Source organism: Pseudophryne corroboree, chromosome 4 (assembly GCF_028390025.1).
Source record: "Pseudophryne corroboree isolate aPseCor3 chromosome 4, aPseCor3.hap2, whole genome shotgun sequence".
Taxonomy (NCBI): domain Eukaryota; kingdom Metazoa; phylum Chordata; class Amphibia; order Anura; family Myobatrachidae; genus Pseudophryne; species Pseudophryne corroboree.
In genome coordinates, this window is record NC_086447.1 from 91168032 (window position 1) to 91192406 (window position 24375).

Below are 24375 nucleotides of genomic sequence, written 5' to 3' on the forward strand. Positions count from 1 at the left end.
ACTTGTTAAGTGGTAACCCCCCCCCCCCCCTACCCCAACTTCTACAACCCCATCTTTCCTTTTCTCACCCTCTCCTACTTCTCACTTCTCTCTATTTCTATCTTATTGCCATCGGGCGCTCCTATTCTTCTACTCTCTTTTTCAATTAATCTATATAAGCATTACATATGAAAACACTTTTACCTAAGGTAGAACAACCCCATTTTTTTTTTAAATATTACTTGGTATATTCTACCCCTATTGCATCCATCCATCTCTGGAGCTGAATACCCTCCCTTTGACATCTGTACGACTAGACTTGTAATTATTATTATACACTGTTGATATGGATGTTTTTCTACCTGTATATATATGGGTGTTTTCCCCTTCTTCTGTTTATACATTGAAAATCCTTAATAAAAACCTGATTAAACAAAAAAAAAGAATATAGGGACCATTGTACTGTATTGTGTGTAGGGTATAAAAGGACAAGCCGATCTGATCCAGTTCTCTATTCTCTTCAACGGTTCTCATTGCTGATAATCGGGAGCTGGATATCCAGAGGCGCATGCGATTGTTTCCCTTGTGTGTAAGTTTCTCCGCAACCATATTGCCTTTATTGTTATTGTGAGCCATATCTCTCTCTCTTTCTCTCTCTCTCTTCTCCCCTTTCTCTCTCTTTTCCTCTCAAAGTGTTATTGTACTGTTATTGTATTTTATGTGTAGTTATTCGGTTAGGTGATCTATGTTATTTTGGTAGTGTATAACTTGTATTGTATTATTCTTTTTGCAAATAGAACGTTCATATAAGGTGTTAGAACCTAATACCGGTATCTGTGTATTTATTATATTTCTAAGTATTCTCAGAGCGTCGGAGACGCTCGTACAGCTTTCAAGTTAACAAGGTTACACTGTGTTGCATTTACACCCTATCATTGCACGAAGGTTTACTGTATAGATACATTGTTCAAGGTATAGTTGTTAAGGTTTAACTCTGTGAGCGTCTGCGCCGCTGGTGATCTCCTCGTGGTCTCAAGCGTCCGCTACGCTGATAGCATACCATTACGTTAGTCGGCAGCCTATAGCGTGCTTGCCTGTGCTCTCTTAGCCGTGAGCGAACGTGACGCTCGTGCGTCTCGACCACGGCTAAGCGATTGTTACGCAACGTGCGTACACTTACGGTATTCCTTACGCCAATAGCGTACTGTGTTCTTTTACCTTTTAAAGGGTTTTACGTAAGATAAATATTAGGCTTTATCAATGACGACGAGTGACTGAAGACACAGAGGTAGGTACAGCAGTGGCCTACCGTACTGCTATATACAGTATAATGGACCTGGTGGACACTGTCAGCAGACTGCGTTTATAGTATAAAGAAAAAAAGACACCACAGGTATACAATGTAGATGGATGGATAGTATACTTTATGTATGACGACGAGTGACTGAAGACACAGAGGTAGGTACAGCAGTGGCCTACTGTACTGCTATATACAGTATAATGGACCTGGTGGACACTGCCAGCAGACTGCGTTTATAGTATAAAGAAAAAAAGACACCACAGGTATACAATGTAGATGGATGGATAGTATACTTTATGTATGACGACGAGTGACTGAAGACACAGAGGTAGGTACAGCAGTGGCCTACCGTACTGCTATATACAGTATAATGGACCTGGTGGACACTGTCAGCAGACTGCGTTTATAGTATAAAGAAAAAAAGACACCACAGGTATACAATGTAGATGGATGGATGGATAGTATACTTTATGGATGACGACGAGTGACTGAAGACACAGAGGTAGGTACAGCAGTGGCCTACCGTACTGCTATATACAGTATAATGGACCTGGTGGACACTGTCAGCAGATTGCGTTTATAGTATAAAGAAAAAAAGACACCTCAGGTATACAATGTAGATGGATGGATAGTATACTTTATGTATGACGACGAGTGACTGAAGACACAGAGGTAGGTACAGCAGTGGCCTACCGTACTGCTATATACAGTATAATGGACCTGAGGGACACTGTCAGCAGACTGCGTTTATAGTATAAAGAAAAAAAGACACCACAGGTATACAATGTAGATGGATGGATAGTATACTTTATGTATGACGACGAGTGACTGAAGACACAGAGGTAGGTACAGCAGTGACCTACCGTACTGCTATATACAGTATAATGGACCTGGTGGACACTGTCAGCAGACTGCGTTTATAGTATAAAGAAAAAAAGACACCACAGGTATACAATGTAGATGGATGGATAGTATACTTTATGTATGACGACGAGTGACTGAAGACACAGAGGCAGGTACAGCAGTGGCCTACCGTACTGCTATATACAGTATAATGGACCTGGTGGACACTGTCAGCAGACTGCGTTTATAGTATAAAGAAAAAAAGACACCACAGGTATACAATGTAGATGGATGGATAGTATACTTTATGTATGATGACGAGTGACTGAAGACACAGAGGTAGGTACAGCAGTGGCCTACCGTACTGCTATATACAGTATAATGGACCTGGTGGACACTGTCAGCAGACTGCGTTTATAGTATAAAGAAAAAAAGACACCACAGGTATACAATGTAGACGGATGGATAGTATACTTTATGTATGACGACGAGTGACTGAAGACACAGAGGTAGGTACAGCAGTGGCCTACCGTACTGCTATATACAGTATAATGGACCTGGTGGACGCTGTCAGCAGACTGCGTTTATAGTATAAAGAAAAAAAGACACCACAGGTATACAATGTAGATGGATGGATAGTATACTTTATGTATGACGCCGAGTGACTGAAGACACTGAGGTAGGTACAGCAGTGGCCTACCGTACTGCTATATACAGTATAATGGACCTGGTGGACACTGTTAGCAGACTGCGTTTATACTTATAGTATAAAGAAAAAAAGACACCACAGGAGTATTTTTCAGGCAGACAAACGTATACTGGTGGTCACTGTCAGCAAAACTGTGCACTGTACTCCTGCTATAGCTGCTCCCCAGTCTCCCCCACAATTAAGCAGTGTGAGCACTCAGCACAGTCAGATATATCATGCAGCACACTGAGGCTGAGCACAGATATGGTATGGAGCGTTTCTTTCAGGCAGAGAACGGATTAAAAAAAACTAGCAAAACTCTGCACTGTACTCCTCCTAACAGCTGCTCCCCAATCCTCCCCACAATAAGCTAAGCAGTAGCAATCAGATCAACTAACTATAACTATATAAACGGAGAGGACGCCAGCCACGTCCTCTCCCTATCAATCTCAATGCACGTGTGAAAATGGCGGCGACGCGCGGCTGCTTATATAGAATCCGAATCTCGCGAGAATCCGACAGCGGGATGATGATGTTCGGGCGCGCTCGGGTTAGCCGAGCCATACGGGAGAATCCGAGTATGGCTCGGACCCGTGTAAAAAGGGTAAAGTTCGGGGGGTTCGGTTTCTCGGAAACCGAACCCGCTCATCACTAATATATATATATATATATATATATATACATATACATATACATACAGGTATATATTGTATATTAGCTATTATCCTTATAATTAACACAACCTCCTTACTGTCATATGTTAACAATGATTAACATATGATTAACAACATATGAAAATGATAGGAGCCTCAGTTCTGAACCAAATCCTGTTGGCATCTCTGTTTTCTTGCAGTTAATGACCCTCATAGTCCTGACTGAAGTTCCCTAAATAATGTGCAGTTTTATTGTGCTCACTTGGAAAAGATCGTTGAAGTTTTATTCCATCTAGGAATTTGATGTCTTTGATATGGGGCAGAGGAGCATTCGAGTACCGAGGAGATGGCAGCCACCGTACACAAGGTTTCCAGTCAAGGTCACAGCTGTGGGGAGAAGTATAATTTCTGACATAAATTACGGGGAATTTATCATTCATTGTTATATATACATAGGTAAAAAGCTACAAAATTATTGTTGTTGTTGTTGTTGTTGTTGTTGTTGTTGTTATTATTATTATTATTATTATTAGTAGTAGTGCTTAAAGTGGTCCTAGAGAGGTCGTGGAACCCCCACTAACCTCCCAGGTGCCTACTAAAAAAGGGACTGTGGGCGCCACAAAAAGGGACATGGTCTCAAAAAGAAAGGGATGTGGTCATGCAATAGCATCCCCAATTCACAATACGCCGCACAGTAGCACAATCCTATTCACATTACACCACATAGTAGTGTCCCTTATTCATGTTATGACACATAGAAGTGCCCCTTTTACACAATGCCCACATTAATGCCCCTTATACGCAATGCCCACAGTAGTATTGCCACTAATACACATAATGCCCACAGCAGTAGTGCTCATTATACAATGCCAACAGCAGTAGTGCCCCTTATGCGATGCCCAATGTAGTGGTAGTGCCCCTTATGCAATGTCCACAGTGATAGTGCCCCTTATGTACTTATCCATTGTAGTGGTGCCCCTTAGGTAGTGCCCCCAGTAGTAATGCCCACTGTAGTAGTGCTCCTAGTGGCAATGACCCCTGTTGTATTGCCCCCATTAGTAGTGCCCCCTTTAGTAATGCCCCCAATGGTAATGCCCCTTGTAGTATTGCCCCCATTAGTAGCGCCTCCAGTAGTAATGCTCCCTGTAGTATTGCCCCCAGTGGTAATGCCCCTGTAGTATTGCCCCCATTAGTAGTGCCCCCTGTAATAGGGCCCCTAGTAATGCCCCTGTAGTAGTGCCCCCAGTGGTAATGCCACCCCTGTAATATTTCCCCCAGTGGTAATGCCCCCCTGTAATATTGCCCCCAGTAGTAATGCCCCATGTAGTATTGCCCCAGTATTAATGTCCCTTTGGTAGTGCCTTAGTAGTAGTGCCTCTTACACACACACACAACCCTCCCCCCACAATACTTACCTAAAAGCCCCGCTCCTGCATCCAACCGCTGACGTCCGCCTGCTCTGGCTGCTCAATCCTCTGAACTATGGGAGCGATGTCATGTCGTCTCTCCCATAGTGCCCACTGTGGGACTCGGGAGCTGGATGCTGGGTGCTGGAGCTAGAGCTCAGGAGTGAACTCGTGCATCCAGCTGCCACAGTGGGGAAGGAGCCGGTCACTTGCTGGTAACAAAATCTCAGTGGACACCCGACATCTCCCTGGGCGCTGGTCAGACATTCTGAGGAGGCGGAACTGGTTCCATCTCCAAATGGAATTGACGGAACGCAGTTCCGCCCCGTTCCGGCTCACTTTAACACCTGATTATTAGTGTCAACATTTATTTATACAGCACCAATATATTCCGATGCACTTTACAGTTAGAAATTTTTAAAATTTGCATTCTTAAATGACTTTGTAATTTATTTTACATGTTTTTATATAGGGACAGGACATTGTATCGCTGTGCCAAGATTTGGTTAATGACTTGTCAGTGACACTTCAGCCTCCTGGACCCTGCTTTGTTCTCAGCACCGTGGCCTTTTCTTAGCATGTGCAGGTCTGACGACTGTGCAAGATAGCACCGTATGCTCAGGAGATGCCTCCATGCTGCTCTTTAGAGAGCAGAGCAAGGGTCTCCGTAGGCCTTTGGAGGGGCTCGATATTTCCCCCACTACTCTGATTTTATATAACAATGAGGTTCTTGTATTACCTATAACAGCACACCCATTACACCTACACACAGTGGAGGCTGCTGCTGCTGCTGAAATGACCCACTGTTTGGTTGAACAGTCTACTGGAGACATCATAGAGGCATAAAGTATGAAGTGGTGGGTTGTTAGAGCAGGATTAATAGTGTGATTGATCACATGTTCTTGGTAAGAACTGTCTTGCCGAGGGGGACTAGAGAAAAAGATAGGAGTTGCAGAACATTGCACTTGCTAGCTGTGTAGACTAGGCTAACCAGAACAATAGATGAGTGAGTACTAACAGAACACAGTTTGAGGAACTGGCCAAGTCTAGATTATTATGTGATAGCTGGGGGTGGGGTATAAAATTAGAGATGAGCGGGTTCGGTTTCTCTGAATCCGAACCCGCACGAACTTCATGTTTTTTTCACGGGTCCGAGCAGACTGGGATCCTCCCGCCTTGCTCGGTTAACCCGAGCGCGCCCGAACGTCATCATGACGCTGTCGGATTCTCGCGAGACTCGGATTCTATACAAGGAGCCGCGCGTCGCCGCCATTTTCACACGTGCATTGAGATTGATAGGGAGAGGACGTGGCTGGCGTCCTCTCCATTTAGATTAGGGTTGAGAGAGAGAGAGAGAGATTGACCTGAGGCTGTGATACTGTAGAAGAGAGTGCAGAGTTTAGTGACTGACGACCACAGTGACCACCAGACAGTGCAGTTGTTTGTTTTATTTAATATATCCGTTCTCTGCCTGAAAAAAACGATACACACAGTGACTCAGTCACATACCATATCTGTGTGCACTGCTCAGCCCAGTGTGCTGCATCAATGTATATATATATCTGACTGTGCTCAGCTCACACAGCTTATAATTGTGGGGGAGACTGGGGAGCACTGCAGTGCCGGTTATAGGTTGTAGCAGGAGCCAGGAGTACATAATATTATATTAAAATTAAACAGTGCACACTTTTGCTGCAGGAGTGCCACTGCCAGTGTGACTAGTGACCAGTGACCTGACCACCAGTATATATAATATTAGTAGTATACTATCTCTTTATCAACCAGTCTATATTAGCAGCAGACACAGTACAGTGCGGTAGTTCACGGCTGTGGCTACCTCTGTGTCGGCACTCGGCAGCCCGTCCATAATTGTATATACCACCTAACCGTGGTTTTTTTTTCTTTCTTTATAGTCATACTAGTTACGAGTATACTATCTCTTTATCAACCAGTCTATATTAGCAGCAGACACAGTACAGTGCGGTAGTTCACGGCTGTGGCTACCTCTGTGTCGGCACTCGGCAGCCGTCCATAATTGTATATACAACCTAACCGTGGTTTTTTTTTCTTTCTTTATACATACATACTAGTTACGAGTATACTATCTCTTTATCAACCAGTCTATATTAGCAGCAGACACAGTACAGTGCGGTAGTTCACGGCTGTAGCTACCTCTGTGTCGGCACTCGGCAGCCCGTCCATAATTGTATATACCACCTAACCGTGGTTTTTTTTTCTTTCTTTATACATACATACTAGTTACGAGTATACTATCTCTTTATCAACCAGTCTATATATTAGCAGCAGACACAGTACAGTGCGGTAGTTCACGGCTGTGGCTACCTCTGTGTCGGCACTCGGCAGCCCGTCCATAATTGTATATACCACCTAACCGTGGTTTTTTTTTCTTTCTTTATACATACATACTAGTTACGAGTATACTATCTCTTTATCAACCAGTCTATATATTAGCAGCAGACAGTACAGTGCGGTAGTTCACGGCTGTGGCTACCTCTGTGTCGGCACTCGGCAGCCCGTCCATAATTGTATATACCACCTAACCATGTTTTTTTTTTCTTTCTTTATACATACATACTAGTTACGAGTATACTATCTCTTTATCAACCAGTCTATATTAGCAGCAGACACAGTACAGTGCGGTAGTTCACGGCTGTGGCTACCTCTGTGTCGGCACTCGGCAGCCCGTCCATAATTGTATATACCACCTAACCGTGGTTTTTTTTTCTTTCTTTATACATACATACTAGTTACGAGTATACTATCTCTTTATCAACCAGTCTATATATTAGCAGCAGACACAGTACAGTGCGGTAGTTCACGGCTGTGGCTACCTCTGTGTCGGCACTCGGCAGCCCGTCCATAATTGTATATACCACCTAACCGTGGTTTTTTTTTCTTTCTTTATACATACATACTAGTTACGAGTATACTATCTCTTTATCAACCAGTCTATATATTAGCAGCAGACACAGTACAGTGCGGTAGTTCACGGCTGTGGCTACCTCTGTGTCGGCACTCGGCAGCCCGTCCATAATTGTATATACCACCTAACCGTGGTTTTTTTTTCTTTCTTTATACATACATACTAGTTACGAGTATACTATCTCTTTATCAACCAGTCTATATTAGCAGCAGACACAGTACAGTGCGGTAGTTCACGGCTGTGGCTACCTCTGTGTCGGCACTCGGCAGCCCGTCCATAATTGTATATACCACCTAACCGTGGTTTTTTTTTCTTTCTTTATACATACATACTAGTTACGAGTATACTATCTCTTTATCAACCAGTCTATATATTAGCAGCAGACACAGTACAGTGCGGTAGTTCACGGCTGTGGCTACCTCTGTGTCGGCACTCGGCAGCCCGTCCATAATTGTATATACCACCTAACCGTGGTTTTTTTTTCTTTCTTTATAGTCATACTAGTTACGAGTATACTATCTCTTTATCAACCAGTCTATATTAGCAGCAGACACAGTACAGTGCGGTAGTTCACGGCTGTGGCTACCTCTGTGTCGGCACTCGGCAGCCCGTCCATAATTGTATATACCACCTAACCGTGGTTTTTTTTTCTTTCTTTATACATACATACTAGTTACGAGTATACTATCTCTTTATCAACCAGTCTATATTAGCAGCAGACACAGTACAGTGCGGTAGTTCACGGCTGTGGCTACCTCTGTGTCGGCACTCGGCAGCCCGTCCATAATTGTATATACCACCTAACCGTGGTTTTTTTTCCTTTCTTTATACATACATACTAGTTACGAGTATACTATCTCTTTATCAACCAGTCTATATATTAGCAGCAGACACAGTACAGTGCGGTAGTTCACGGCTGTGGCTACCTCTGTGTCGGCACTCGGCAGCCCGTCCATAATTGTATATACCACCTAACCGTGGTTTTTTTTTCTTCTTTATACATACATACTACTACGACATCTCTTTATCAACCAGTCTATATTAGCAGCAGACACAGTACAGTACGGTAGTTCACGGCTGTGGCTACCTCTGTGTCTGCACTCGGCAGGCAGTCCGTCCATAATTGTATACCACCTAACCGTGGTTTTTTTTTCTTTCTTCTTTATACATACATAGTTACATAGACATCTCTTTATCAACCAGTCTATATTAGCAGCAGACACAGTACAGTACGGTAGTTCACGGCTGTGGCTACCTCTGTGTCTGCACTCGGCAGGCAGTCCGTCCATAATTCAGCTTCACATGAGGATGGAAGCACTCAGCCTCTCGCTAGAAAAATGAAAAGACTCAAGCTGGCAAAAGCAGCACAGCAAAGAACTGTGCATTCTTCGAAATCCCAAATCAACAAGGAGAGTCCAATTGTGTCGGTTGCGATGCCTGACCTTCCCAACACTGGACGTGAAGAGCATGCGCCTTCCACCATTTGCACGCCCCCTGCAAGTGCTGGAAGGAGCACCCGCAGTCCAGTTCCTGATAGTCAGATTGAAGATGTCAGTGTTGAAGTACACCAGGATGAGGAGGATATGGGTGTTGCTGGCGCTGGGGAGGAAATTGACCAGGAGGATTCTGATGGTGAGGTGGTTTGTTTAAGTCAGGCACCCGGGGAGACACCTGTTGTCCGTGGGAGGAATATGGCCGTTGACATGCCAGGTGAAAATACCAAAAAAATCAGCTCTTCGGTGTGGAGGTATTTCACCAGAAATGCGGACAACAGGTGTCAAGCCGTGTGTTCCCTTTGTCAAGCTGTAATAAGTAGGGGTAAGGACGTTAACCACCTCGGAACATCCTCCCTTATACGTCACCTGCAGCGCATTCATAATAAGTCAGTGACAAGTTCAAAAACTTTGGGTGACAGCGGAAGCAGTCCACTGACCAGTAAATCCCTTCCTCTTGTAACCAAGCTCACGCAAACCACCCCACCAACTCCCTCAGTGTCAATTTCCTCCTTCCCCAGGAATGCCAATAGTCCTGCAGGCCATGTCACTGGCAATTCTGACGATTCCTCTCCTGCCTGGGATTCCTCCGATGCATCCTTGCGTGTAACGCCTACTGCTGCTGGCGCTGCTGTTGTTGCTGCTGGGAGTCGATGGTCATCCCAGAGGGGAAGTCGTAAGCCCACTTGTACTACTTCCAGTAAGCAATTGACTGTTCAACAGTCCTTTGCGAGGAAGATGAAATATCACAGCAGTCATCCTGCTGCAAAGCGGATAACTGAGGCCTTGACAACTATGTTGGTGTTAGACGTGCGTCCGGTATCCGTCGTTAGTTCACAGGGAACTAGACAATTTATTGAGGCAGTGTGCCCCCATTACCAAATACCATCTAGGTTCCACTTCTCTAGGCAGGCGATACCGAGAATGTACACGGACGTCAGAAAAAGACTCACCAGTGTCCTAAAAAATGCAGTTGTACCCAATGTCCACTTAACCACGGACATGTGGACAAGTGGAGCAGGGCAGGGTCAGGACTATATGACTGTGACAGCCCACTGGGTAGATGTATGGACTCCCGCCGCAAGAACAGCAGCGGCGGCACCAGTAGCAGCATCTCGCAAACGCCAACTCTTTCCTAGGCAGGCTACGCTTTGTATCACCGCTTTCCAGAATACGCACACAGCTGAAAACCTCTTACGGCAACTGAGGAAGATCATCGCGGAATGGCTTACCCCAATTGGACTCTCCTGTGGATTTGTGGCATCGGACAACGCCAGCAATATTGTGTGTGCATTAAATATGGGCAAATTCCAGCACGTCCCATGTTTTGCACATACCTTGAATTTGGTGGTGCAGAATTTTTTAAAAAATGACAGGGGCGTGCAAGAGATGCTGTCGGTGGCCAGAAGAATTGCGGGACACTTTCGGTGTACAGGCACCACGTACAGAAGACTGGAGCACCACCAAAAACTACTGAACCTGCCCTGCCATCATCTGAAGCAAGAAGTGGTAACGAGGTGGAATTCAACCCTCTATATGCTTCAGAGGTTGGAGGAGCAGCAAAAGGCCATTCAAGCCTATACAATTGAGCACGATATAGTAGGTGGAATGCACCTGTCTCAGGCGCAGTGGAGAATGATTTCAACGTTGTGCAAGGTTCTGATGCCCTTTGAACTTGCCACACGTGAAGTCAGTTCAGACACTGCCAGCCTGAGTCAGGTCATTCCCCTCATCAGGCTTTTGCAGAAGAAGCTGGAGACATTGAAGGAGGAGCTAACACGGAGCGATTCCGCTAGGCATGTGGGACTTGTGGATGGAGCCCTTAATTCGCTTAACAAGGATTCACGGGTGGTCAATCTGTTGAAATCAGAGCACTACATTTTGGCCACCGTGCTCGATCCTAGATTTAAAGCCTACCTTGGATCTCTCTTTCCGGCAGACACAAGTCTGCTGGGGTTGAAAGACCTGCTGGTGACAAAATTGTCAAGTCAAGCGGAACGCGACCTGTCAACATCTCCTCCTTCACATTCTCCCGCAACTGGGGGTGCGAGGAAAAGGCTCAGAATTCCGAGCCCACCCGCTGGCGGTGATGCAGGGCAGTCTGGAGCGACTGCTGATGCTGACATCTGGTCCGGACTGAAGGACCTGACAACGATTACGGACATGTCGTCTACTGTCACTGCATATGATTCTCTCAACATTGATAGAATGGTGGAGGATTATATGAGTGACCGCATCTAAGTAGGCACGTCACACAGTCCGTACTTATACTGGCAGGAAAAAGAGGCAATTTGGAGGCCCTTGCACAAACTGGCTTTATTCTACCTAAGTTGCCCTCCCACAAGTGTGTACTCCGAAAGAGTGTTTAGTGCCGCCGCTCACCTTGTCAGCAATCGGCGTACGAGGTTACATCCAGAAAATGTGGAGAAGATGATGTTCATTAAAATGAATTATAATCAATTCCTCCGCGGAGACATTGACCAGCAGCAATTGCCTCCACAAAGTACACAGGGAGCTGAGATGGTGGATTCCAGTGGGGACGAATTGATAATCTGTGAGGAGGGGGATGTACACGGTGATATATCGGAGGGTGATGATGAGGTGGACATCTTGCCTCTGTAGAGCCAGTTTGTGCAAGGAGAGATTAATTGCTTCTTTTTTTGGGGGGGTCCAAACCAACCCGTCATATCAGTCACAGTCGTGTGGCAGACCCTGTCACTGAAATGATGGGTTGGTTAAAGTGTGCATGTCCTGTTTTGTTTATACAACATAAGGGTGGGTGGGAGGGCCCAAGGACAATTCCATCTTGTACCTCTTTTTTCTTTTCTTTTTCTTTGCATCATGTGCTGATTGGGGAGGGTTTTTTGGAAGGGACATCCTGCGTGACACTGCAGTGCCACTCCTAAATGGGCCCGGTGTTTGTGTCGGCCACTAGGGTCGCTAATCTTACTCACACAGTCAGCTACCTCATTGCGCCTCTTTTTTTCTTTGCGTCATGTGCTGTTTGGGGAGGGTTTTTTGGAAGGGACATCCTGCGTGACACTGCAGTGCCACTCCTAGATGGGCCCGGTGTTTGTGTCGGCCACTAGGGTCGCTAATCTTACTCACACAGCTACCTCATTGCGCCTCTTTTTTTCTTTGCGTCATGTGCTGTTTGGGGAGGGTTTTTTGGAAGGGACATCCTGCGTGACACTGCAGTGCCACTCCTAGATGGGCCCGGTGTTTGTGTCGGCCACTAGGGTCGCTAATCTTACTCACACAGCTACCTCATTGCGCCTCTTTTTTTCTTTGCGTCATGTGCTGTTTGGGGAGGGTTTTTTGGAAGGGACATCCTGCGTGACACTGCAGTGCCACTCCTAGATGGGCCCGGTGTTTGTGTCGGCCACTAGGGTCGCTAATCTTACTCACACAGCTACCTCATTGCGCCTCTTTTTTTCTTTGCGTCATGTGCTGTTTGGGGAGGGTTTTTTGGAAGGGACATCCTGCGTGACACTGCAGTGCCACTCCTAGATGGGCCCGGTGTTTGTGTCGGCCACTAGGGTCGCTTATCTTACTCACACAGCGACCTCGGTGCAAATTTTAGGACTAAAAATAATATTGTGAGGTGTGAGGTATTCAGAATAGACTGAAAATGAGTGTAAATTATGGTTTTTGAGGTTAATAATACTTTGGGATCAAAATGACCCCCAAATTCTATGATTTAAGCTGTTTTTTAGTGTTTTTTGAAAAAAACACCCGAATCCAAAACACACCCGAATCCGACAAAAAAAATTCGGTGAGGTTTTGCCAAAACGCGTTCGAACCCAAAACACGGCCGCGGAACCGAACCCAAAACCAAAACACAAAACCCGAAAAATTTCAGGCGCTCATCTCTATATAAAATGGGATTGGACCTTTTATCAGTGGCTTCACATTGGGACATCATGATCAGATGCTATGGTTATTGTACTGAAGCTGTGCAAGCTCATGAGACATGTACTAAGCAGTGATAAAAGTGGAGAAGTTGCCCATTGCAACCAATCAGCATTGATGTAACATTTATAATTTGCATACTATAAAAGTGTACAGAGCAGCTGATTGGTTGCCAAGGGACACTTGTCCACTGGCTCACTTCTCCACTTTTATCACTGCTTAGTACATGTTCCCCTAAGAGCAGACCAGACATTATCTATTATCACTGTACCCAAGACCCACTTCTTTACCAAACCCAGTCAAATCTCATCCTAACCCTCTCTTCCATGCTCGGTCTACCCCATCTGTGTCACCCCTGTTTGTCTGCCCCTCCGCTTTATAATGTTAGCTCTCACGAGTAGGGCCCTCTTCCCTCATGTGATTATCCTTCTCTTTCTGTAATAATCCTCAAATGCCCCAAATCCTGTGGATACTTATCTCTGTGTTATTTGCTGATGTAGCTGTGTTTAGTTACCCTGTACTGGGCCTTTATTGTCTTCAACTGTAAGTCACTGTTTTGCTGTTTTGGTTATTTGCTTATGCACTCTGTAATTGGGCACTGCAGAACCCTTGTGGCGCCATATAAATGAAGGATAAAAACAATAATAATAATAATAGCTATCAGTTTATCCAATATACCCAATATATATACATGTGTTGCTTATTCATATCCAAGATATATATCTTATTTATCCAATGCATACTGTACATGTATCCTTTTATAAAGCTGGAGCTAGCAGCCCTTCTCCTCCTCAAGCTTTGCAGACAGGTGGTGCTCCCCATTGCGTGGTGGTTGCAGTGACACCCTTCCAATAGCTACACCTGAGGTAAAGTTCTCCCTTGGTTACCTGAAGCTGCTCAATAAGAAGATTAGGAACATGTGCAGACAGACAACCATAATCATTTGATAGATTGGTGAAACATTTCAGAGAAGTCTAACTACTTACTTAGGATAGGTGGGCACATCGTTGTGAATAAGTGGTAAGTAGACCCCTTTGCAGTGCTCTGCTTCATGGTCAGAAGACCACTCATGTTGCTTGTAATTGCTGTCATGATTAAGTAACTCCTTGCAATCTTCTACATCATCTGCAAATCATGCAGAATACTGTACTTTAATTTAACTGGTACTGTACAACTGGTTACATAGAACAAATTGGGGGGTCTATTCATGAAGTGTGTGAAGAAGTGAGCAAGAGGAGAAGTTGCCCATGGCAACCAATCAGTATTGAAGTAACATTTATAATTTACATACTATTGAATTGTACAGAGCAGCTGATTAGTTGACATGGGCAACTTCTCCACAGGCTCACTTCATCACTCTTTTCACTGCTTCATGAATAGACCCCTGAATTATTTAACTTTGTTTCATATAAAAGTGTACTTGCTACCACAATCTGTCACCTTTAATTTAACAGAAGCATCACATTGCTACTCTTTGTTATCCACATATTATACTGACTACATGTAGACATGGCTCCTCCCACTTATAGTGCCTGCACATGTACACTCAGGAGGTCACGCCTGAGCTGAAATAGTCTGTGCTGCCAACATTCTAATGTCCAACAGTGTAATGGTTATAGACTTCTGACAAATTGATGCCAGAAGATTGTAGTGTCGCCTGCACCTCTACATGAAATGAAGTTCTTAAATTCAACATTTCCAAGAGCAGGACCTTCATATTGATGTGTGTTCTTCAATTAAACAACCTGTAATCTGTTACACTAAGGCTGGTGGGTACACATTAGAAAGATGTACAGTATCTTCTGACTTCCTGCAGCACCAAAATAGTGGCCAATAATGTAAGGTACACACACTAACCACTTGACCGCTTGATATATTGGGCCAGGCGTTACAGCTGTGATGTCAGTGTCGGCAGTCCCTGCAGATAGTGCACGGGCGGTCAACGGATTGCCCATACTCACAAGCAGATGTACTGATATACTGTATTTTTCAGATATTTTGGAATTGACTGTGCTACAGGGCAGCCATGATATGCTTGTGTACGACGTCATCACAGATATATGTGGTGTTCACACCCACCAATGAACTACAGATATATCGTACTTCACTAGAACAAACAATATACCTTTCAAGTGTTACACAGCTTTTGGCACTAGTAAGATGTCTGTAAGCAACTTTGTGTATTTTAGAACTAGAGATGAGTGGGTTTGAGAACCGAACCCCCCAAGCTTCACATTCTGAGCTGGGAACCGAGCCTGGCTCAGGACTTCCCACCAGACTCAGAAACCAGAACGAGGCAAAACGTCATCATCACGCAGTCAGATTCTCACGAATTTTGGATTCCATATAAACAGCCGCGCATCGCCGCCATTTTCACTCCGGACTTGGAGAGTGATGGAGACAGACCTCTGTCTTTCTGTGGGTAGTGGGGTCAGGTGGGGTCAGTTTGTGCTCTTTAGGGGTGCTGTTCCTGTCACTGTGGTGTCCCTGTGCTGTTAGAGGAGCTGTCCTGGCTGTCACTGGTGTTTCATGTGCTGTTAGGGGTGCTGCAGCTGTACATGGGTGTTGCTGTCCTGGCTGTCACTGTTTTGTACAAGGGGGCATGGGGCTCTGTCCTCCTGTATGCTGTGAAAATACAGGGGTGCTGGCCCTGTATTGTAGGCCGTAAAAATTCAGGGGTGCAGTGAAAATAAATGTACACTGTCCCTGTCTTGTATGCTGTAAAATGTAGGGGTGCAGTGAAAACAAAAGTACACTGGCCCTGTATGCTGTAAAAATACAGGAGTGCTGTTAAAATAAAAGTACACTGGCCCTGTATGCTGTAAAAATACAGGGGTGCAGTTGTTAAAATAAAAGTACACTGGTCCTGTATGCTCTAAAATTACAGGGGTGCTGTTATTAAAATAAAAGTAAACTGGTCCTGTATGCTGTAAAAATACAGGGGTGCAGTTGTTAAAATAAAAGTACACTGGTCCAAATACAGGGGGGCTGTTAAAATAAAAGTACACTGGTCCTGTATGCTGTAAAAATACAAGGGTGCTGTGAAAATAAAGGGGCACTGTTCTGTGTGCTGTAAAAATTAAGGGGTGCTGTCCTGTGAAATGGAGAACAAAAATTTGTAGAAAAAAATAGTGGAAGATCAGGAACCACTTCCAGTTCCTAGGGCTGAAGCTCCTGCTGCCACCAGTCATGACACTGATGATGCAATTCCATCAACATCATCTCTTAAGGCTGATGCCCAATGTCATAGAGGCCATGTAAAATCCAAGAAACAAAATTTAATAATCAGAAAAAAAAGAAATTATCTGATGAGAAACGTAAAATTGGTAATATGCCATTCACGACACAATAAGGCAAGGAAAGGCTAAGGCCTATGTTCATGACTGGTGGTTCAGCTTCTCATTAGGATGGAAGCCCTCATCCCTTTCAAAAAATGTAAAAAATTAAGCTTGTGTTATGCACACCAGTGCCTGCAGGAATGTACTGGTGTTTGAACTGTTATGCAAAACAAATGGACTCACAGACAAACTGGGGAATATGACATAACGTACACAGAAGGTGATAGGGTAACAAAATACACACACAGTGAACAGAGAAGCCCAGAGGCTAAGGAACTGGGTATCTCCCTTGTATTAGAACTGCTCAGATGTAAAAAGCAAGATGTTGTGTTTTAATACGTAGAGAACCCGAAATGCTGTTGCTAAGGGCAACAGCAAAACCCTAAAGGGTTACCAACGGGTGTGGCAGTAAACTCCTTGGTCAGAGATGGAATGATAGACACAAGGAGAGCCTCCACAATCCTGATTCTCACTTGCAGTGCACAGGTTTAAGCTTACTGCCACTAAACTGACCCCTGACACCTAGCACAGTGAGACAGGATTAGACAGGCAAGTGTTAGAATACAGCCGCAAACTTGCTAAGTTCACAGAGTAATAACAGAACCCCAGCAAGCTAAACGACTGACTCCAGTCTTACTGCTAGGTCTGGATTGGCAGAGTGTAATACCAAATCCCCAGGCCTATTTGCAGTAAGCAACAAACAAATACAAAGCTACACAGTACTGGCTAACTTTCATGAACTGACTAACCAACAGAGATTCAGCAGCATCTGCTTACCCTGAAAAGAGGCCTTATAAAGCAGGTGCTGTCCACGCCCCACTCAGACCTCACAGACTGTGAGCACAAAAACCAGCACCGGATCCCCTGCCGTGCACAGAGCCTATAACCACTGCACAGCAAAAGACCCGAACCGGAGTATCAGCTGCGCTCAGGTTACTCCACTAGCACTTGTCTCCCGGTTGCCATGACGACGTGGCAGCACAGGGCAGGAGACCCTAACAGCTTGTTAAAGCACAGGAAAAAACAACTCTGCGTTCAGAGATATTACAAATCCTCGAGAGAGTCCAAGTGTGTCCACAGTTGTGATGTCTAGGCCTGACCTTTCCAAGAATGTATGGAAAGAGGAGGCTCCTACCACCATTTGCACGCCCCCTGCGAGTGCTGGGAGGAGCACCACTAGTTCAGTTGCTGATATTGAGATTGAGGATGTCACTGTAGAAGAACACCAGGATGAGGAGGATATTGATGTAGCTGGCGCTGAGGATGAAGTTGACGATGAGGATTCTGATGGTGATGTGGTTTGTTTGAATAAGGCACCAGCGGAGACAGTTGTTGTCCATGGGATGAGAAAGCCCATTGTCATGCCTGGGCAAAATACCAAAAAAGCCACCTCTTCGGTGTGGAATTATTTCTCCACAAATCCGGACAACAGGTGTCAAGCTGTGTGCTGCCTTTGTCAATCCATAATAAGTAGGGGTAAGGATGTTAACCACCTAGGAACATCCTCCCTTATACGTTACATTCAGCGCATTCATCATAAGTCATTGTCAGGTTCAAAAACTTTGGGTAAGAGCATAAGCAGTCCACTGACACCTAAATCCCTTCTTCCTGTTGTACCCAAACTCCTGCAAGCCACACCACTAACTCCCTCAACGTCAAGTTCCTCCTCAGTCAGGAACGTCAGTAGTCCTGCAGGTCATGTTACTGGCATGCCTGATGAGTCCTCTCCTAACCGGGATTCCTCTAGAGAATCCTTGAGTGGTACGCCTACTGCTGCTGCTGCTGCTGCTGCTGTTGTTGCTGCTGGGAGTCGATCGTCATCCCAGAGAGGAAGTCGGAAGACCACTTGTACTACTTCATCTAAGCAACTGACTGTCCAACAGTCCTTTGCGAGGAAGATGAAATATGACAGCAGTCACCTGTTGCAAAGCGGATTACTGAGGCCATAACAACTATGTTGGTGTTAGATGTGCATCCAGTATCCGCCATTAGTGCAGTGGGATTTAGACAGTTGAGGGACATACTGTGTCCCAGGTACCAAATTCCATCTAGATTCCACTTCACTAGGCAAACGATTCCCAGACTGTACAGGGACATTAAGAAAAAAGTGTCCTTGGTGTCCTGAAAAATGCGGTTGTACCCACTGTCCACTTAACCACGGACACGTGGACAAGTGGAGCAGGGCAAACTAAGGACTACATGACTGTGACAGCCCACTGGGTAGATGTATGGCCACCCGCAGCAACAACAGCAGTGGCACCAGCAGCAGCATCTCACAAACGTCAACTTTTCCTAGGCAGGCTAAGCAATGTATCACCGGTTTCCGTAAGAGCACGCCGCTGACAACCTCTTATGGAAACTGAGGGACATCATCGCACAATGGCTTACCCCACTTAGACTCTCCTGGGGATTATTGATATCTGACAGAGCCAAAAATATTGTTTGTGCATTACATTTGGGCAAATTCCAGCATGTCCCATGTTTTGCACATACAATTAATTTGGTGGTGCAGAAATTTTTGAAAAGCGACGGGAGTGCAGGAGATGCTGTTGGTGGCCTGAAAAATTTCGGGCCACTTTTGACATTCAGCGACTGCGTGACGAAGATTGGAGCGCCAGCAAGCACTCCTGAACCTGCCCTGCCATCACCTGAAGCAAGAGGTGGTAACGAGGTGGAATTCAACACTCTATGGGGGTCATTCCGAGTTGTTCGCTCATTGCCGATTTTTGCAACGGAGCGATTAAGGCAAAAATGCGCATGCGCATGGTACGCAGTGCGCATGCGCTAAGTATTTTAGCACAAAACTTAGTAGATTTACTCACGTCCAAACGAAGAATTTTCAGCGTTGATGTGATCGAGTGTGATTGACAGGAAGTGGGTGTTTCTGGGCGGAAACTGACCGTTTTCAGGGAGTGTGCGGAAAAACGCAGGCGTGCCAGGATAAAACGCGGGAGTGTCTGGAGAAACGGGGTAGTGGCTGGCTGAACGCAGGGCATGTTTGTGATGTCAAACCAGGAACGAAACGGGCTGAGCTGATCGCAGTGTAAGAGTAAGTCTCGAGCTACTCAGAAACTGCTAAGAAATTTCTATTCGCAATTCTGCTAATCTTTCGTTCGCAATTCTGCTATGCTAAGATACACTCCCAGAGGGCGGCGGCCTAGCGTGTGCAATGCTGCTAAAATCTGCTAGTAAGCTAACAACTCGGAATGACCCCTATATGCTTCAGAGGATGGAAGAGTAGCAAAAGGCCATTCAAGCCTATACACCCACCAATGATATAGGCAAAGATGGGGTAATGCACCTGACTCAAGCCCAGTAGAGAATGATTTCCGTTTTGTGCAAGGTTCTCCAACCCTTCGAACTTGCCACACATGAAGTCAGTTCAGACACTGCCAGCTTGAGTCAGGTCATTCCCCTTATCAGGGATTTGCAGAAGCAGATGGAGAATTCAAGGAGGAGCTAGGACGGCGCGATGTATATGGGACTTGTGGCTGGAGCCCTTCATTCGCTTTGCCAGGATTCAAGGGTGGTTAATCTTTTGAAATCAGAGCACTACATTTTGGCCACCGTGCTCAATCCTACATTTAAAGTCTACGTTGTATCTCTCTTTCCAGCGGACAGAAGTCTGCAGAGGCGCAAAGACCTGCTGGTGAGAAAATTGTCAACTCAAGCGGAACGTGACCCATCAACAGCTCCTCCTTCATTTTCTCCCGCAACTGTTGCTGCGAGGAAAAGAATAACATTTCCGAGCCCACCTGCTGGCGATGATGCAGGGCAGTCAGGAGCGAGTGCTGACATCTGGTCCGGACTGAAGGAGCTGCCAACTATTACTGACATGTCTACTGTCACTGCATATGATTCTATCACCACTGAAAGAATGGTGGAGGATTATATGAGTGACCGCATTGAAGTAGAAATGTCAGACACGTCCGTACGTATACTGGCAGGAAAAAGAGGCAATTTGGAGGCCCTTGCACAAATTGGCTTTATTTTACCTAAGTTGCCCCCCCTCCAGTGTGTACTCCAAAAGAGTGTTTAGTGCAGCCGGTAACCTTGTCAGCGATTGGCATAGGAGGTTACTTCCACAAAATGTGGAGAAGATGATGTTCATCAAAATGAATGATAAATTCCTCCAGGAAGACCTTTACCAGCAATTGCCTCCAGAAAGTAGAGGGACCTGTGATGGTGGAGTCCAGTGGGGACGAATTAATACTCTGTGAGAATGAGGATGTACACACTGAAAGGGGTGAGGAATCGGAGGATGAGGATGACATCTTGCCTCTGTAGAGCCAGTTTGTGCAAGGAGAGATTAATTGCTTCTATTTTGGTGGGGGGGGGGGGTTAATTGCTTCTTTTTTGTGGGGCTCAAACAAACCAATGATTTCAGCCACAGTCGTGTGGCAGACCCTGTCGCTGAAATGATTAGTTTGTTATAGTGTGCATGTCCTGTTTATACAACATAAGTGTGGGTGGGAGGGGTGGTCTTCTGTATCCCGAATGTCGGGATCCCGGCGCACAGTATACCGGCGCCGGCATCCCGACACCCGGCATACCGACAACTATTCTCCCTCGTGGGGGTCCACGACCCCCCTGGAGGGAGAATAAAATAGTGTGGCGCGCGTAGCGCGCCACCGTGCCCGCAGCGTGGCGAGTGCAGCGAGCCCGCAAGGGGCTCCTTTGCGCTCGCCACGCTGTCGGTATGCCGGCGGTCGTGCTCCCGGTGCCGGTATGCTGGTTGCCGGGAGCCCGAGCGCCGGCATACTGTACGACACCCGGTGGGAGGGCCCAAGGACAATTCCATCTTGCACCTCTTTTTTTCTTTGCATTATGTGCTGTTTGGGGCCTAATTTTTTTAATCTGCCATCCGGTCTTCCACTGTAGTGCCACTCTTAGATGGGCCAGGTGTTTGTGCCGCCCACTTGTGTCGCTTAGCTTAGTCACCCAGCTAGCTCGGTGCAACCTTTTGGCCTAAAAACAATATTGTGAGGTGTGAGGTATGAAGAATAGACTGGAAATGAATGTTATTGAGGTTAATAATACCATAGGATCAAAATGACCCACAAATTCTGTGATTTTAGCTTTTTTTTATGTTTTTTTCAACAAAAACATCCAGATCCAAAACCAAAACCCGAAAGGGTGGTTTTGGCAAAACCAATCCAGATCCAAAATCAAAACTCAAAACCCAAAACGTGTCTGCCTCACATCTCTATTTAGAACCTGTTTTTCAGCATTTTGCTCTTGACATGTTTTTCCCCGGTCTCCTACTGACTTTGTGCTATGAATTTGTACATTTACTTAGAAAATATTCCAAATGCAGACACGCCGGTATTTACAGCCTGACTGTAGCACATTCTTTTTATCCCTCGTTGTAGTTTTCCAGCACGATTCAAAAGTTTGTTACTCACTTTGGTCAGAATGATCATCTACAGTTACAGTACTTTCAAGATAACTTGGTTTGCATAAATTGTAATTCTGCTGAGTCAGCTCTAAGAAATCTCTAAAATTGCTGAATTGCAAAAAATACTGCCAGGCAAAGCAAATTTGTTAACAGTCTACCAAAACAAGTTCTTTAGGCCTATGCAAAAAAAAAAAAAATGCATTAGATGTAGGTCTACTGGCCTATTTTGTTATCTTGGGATAAGAGCTAAATGGCTGGGGTGAATGTAGGGCTCAGAAATAGTATCTCTATAAAATATATTGTAACAGATACAGCAATAAATTAAAAAATAACTGGGAAATGTTTAAATTGAAAGTGAAACCTGCACTACAATGGATACTAGCTAGAAGTGCAACAATCGAGACTTCTCTGAATAGTACCAGTGTAACAAGCCACACAGCTGAATAAACTCACAGATGTACAATGGTATTTAGTCGAGGCTGAAGATTTGAGTCTGATTCGCACACACAGTGGCTGTAGTTACAGGCAGAATCCTGACTTACCGCCTTATACTAATGCAGGTATCAGCTAAACTGATGCGGGGTATAGTGTGTGGGCAAGTAGAAAGCCGCTTGGCCCATTGATTTTATACCGGTTGCCACAACTGTCATCAACATCTGCACTTAGGGCCTAATTCAGACCTGATTGCTGCTGTGTGTTTTCGCCAGGTCTGATCAGGTCTGAACTGCGTCTGCGCCACAGTGCACCGGCGCATGCCAGACAGCCGATGGCCATCTCAGCCCAGCGTTTGCCTCTGCCTGATTGACAGGCAGAGGCGGTCACTGGGCGGGAGGGGGCAGGCCGGCGGCATTTGGCCGCCATTTTAGGGGCATGTCTGGGCAGCGCAGGTGTGCCCGGACTATGCGAGGGGCAGGCCGTGGTGGCTGCGTGACGTCACACGCTGCCACTGCGACAACTAGCTCCCTGCCAGCGCGCAGGAGCTGCGCTGGTAGGGAGCTACTTGTCAAGTACAAAAGCATTGCCGCTGTGCAATGCTTTTGTACTTGTGCGGCGGGGCAAAGCCAGACATGCGGGATGGACTAGCGCTGTGCTGGGCGTCCCCCCGCATGTCTGAGTAACTGATCGTAGCCGTGCAAAATTTTGCACAGGTACGATCAAGTCTGAATTAGGCCCTTGTACCATGCTAGGTACAGGAGAATTGTCTGTAACAGGTTTGCCTTCTCTGTACCCACGACTTAGGGGTCTGTGTACTAAGGGGGTAATTCAGAGATGAATGCAGCCAGATCTGCGTTCATCTCTGCACATGCTGAGGGCTGCCCAGCAAAGAGCAAGGCCGCCCAGCATGTGTAAGACCGCCTCCCGATGTGTCCGCAATTTAATAGTGGACACATCGGAACTAATGTGGACCCCTGACAGCATTTTTTTTAATGGAGCGGCTGCATGTGACATCACGCAGTCGCTCTTTAAAACGGTCCCGGCCCACCCCCATTTTTCTGATGCCGCCCCTGAAATGCCATAACCCTGCCCCCACAATATTGATGCCTGTCAATTACAGTACGGTTGCATCCATCGGGAATGTGACCATAATGTGTATGGCTATGCAGCTGCTGTGCGGCCGCGGCACATGAGCAGTTTGCCGCCACCGGCAAACTGCGCTGCGGGCCGCTATTGCATACAGTGTTTGAATAACCCCCTTAGCCTTTGAAAGAGATAAAGTAGATGGAGATAAAGGGGAAGAACATGGCAGTTAGGAGCTAATTAGCTGTTACTTTATCTCCATTTACTTTATCTCTCTCCAAGGCTTAAGACCCCTTAGAATCAAACAGAGCTTTTTATATATGCCCATGACACTCCCACCAGACACTCACATAACTCACCATTGGTGTCTGGTAACATAGATATATGTGATTCTCAGAATCAGCCCTGTGGTGTATTAATATGGGGTAGATGTATCAAGCCTTGGAGAAAATTAAAGTGGAGAACTTGCCCAAAGCAATAAATAAGCTTCTAACTGTTGTTTATGTAGCACAGTATTTGAAGGACAGTTAGAAGTTGATTGGGCAACCTTCCTACTTTATCTTTCTCCAAGGCTTGATGCATCTCCTCCAGGTTGTAGTAGCATCTATATGTAATCTGAGAAAACTAAGCCTGAAAGGACTGAAAGATAAAATAATGATTTGAATAAACTAAATAATAGATTAGTTGAATACACTCACTATACATTACATTAATAAGTTGTAAGAGGAAGAAATACATTAATACATACAAATAAAGGCATAATATACAATGAAATAAGGCATATCCTATTTTGCACTGTACATCAGAGAACAGGAACTCTGAGTATTTGGATGAATGGTAACACAGCCCACAAAGTGCTGCCTTCCAACCAAAACTCTAATACGGTAGATATAAAAAGTATAA

At 45.4% G+C, this 24375-nt stretch overlaps 1 protein-coding gene across 2 annotated transcripts in view; it reads right to left on the bottom strand.

The window, feature by feature from the left end:
• The window catches only part of SPATS1 (spermatogenesis associated serine rich 1), a 150701-nt gene that overhangs the window by 112967 nt on the left and 13359 nt on the right, over positions 1–24375 (bottom strand). Inside the window, exon 2 of one of the 2 annotated variants that reach the window (XM_063915256.1) lies at positions 14205–14343. The exons of the other annotated variant lie outside the window; for it this stretch is intronic. Coding sequence (XP_063771326.1) covers positions 14205–14310 — 106 coding nt within the window. The 5' untranslated portion in view covers positions 14311–14343. The remainder of the gene's footprint in view (positions 1–14204; positions 14344–24375) is intronic. 2 annotated transcript variants of the gene reach the window in all.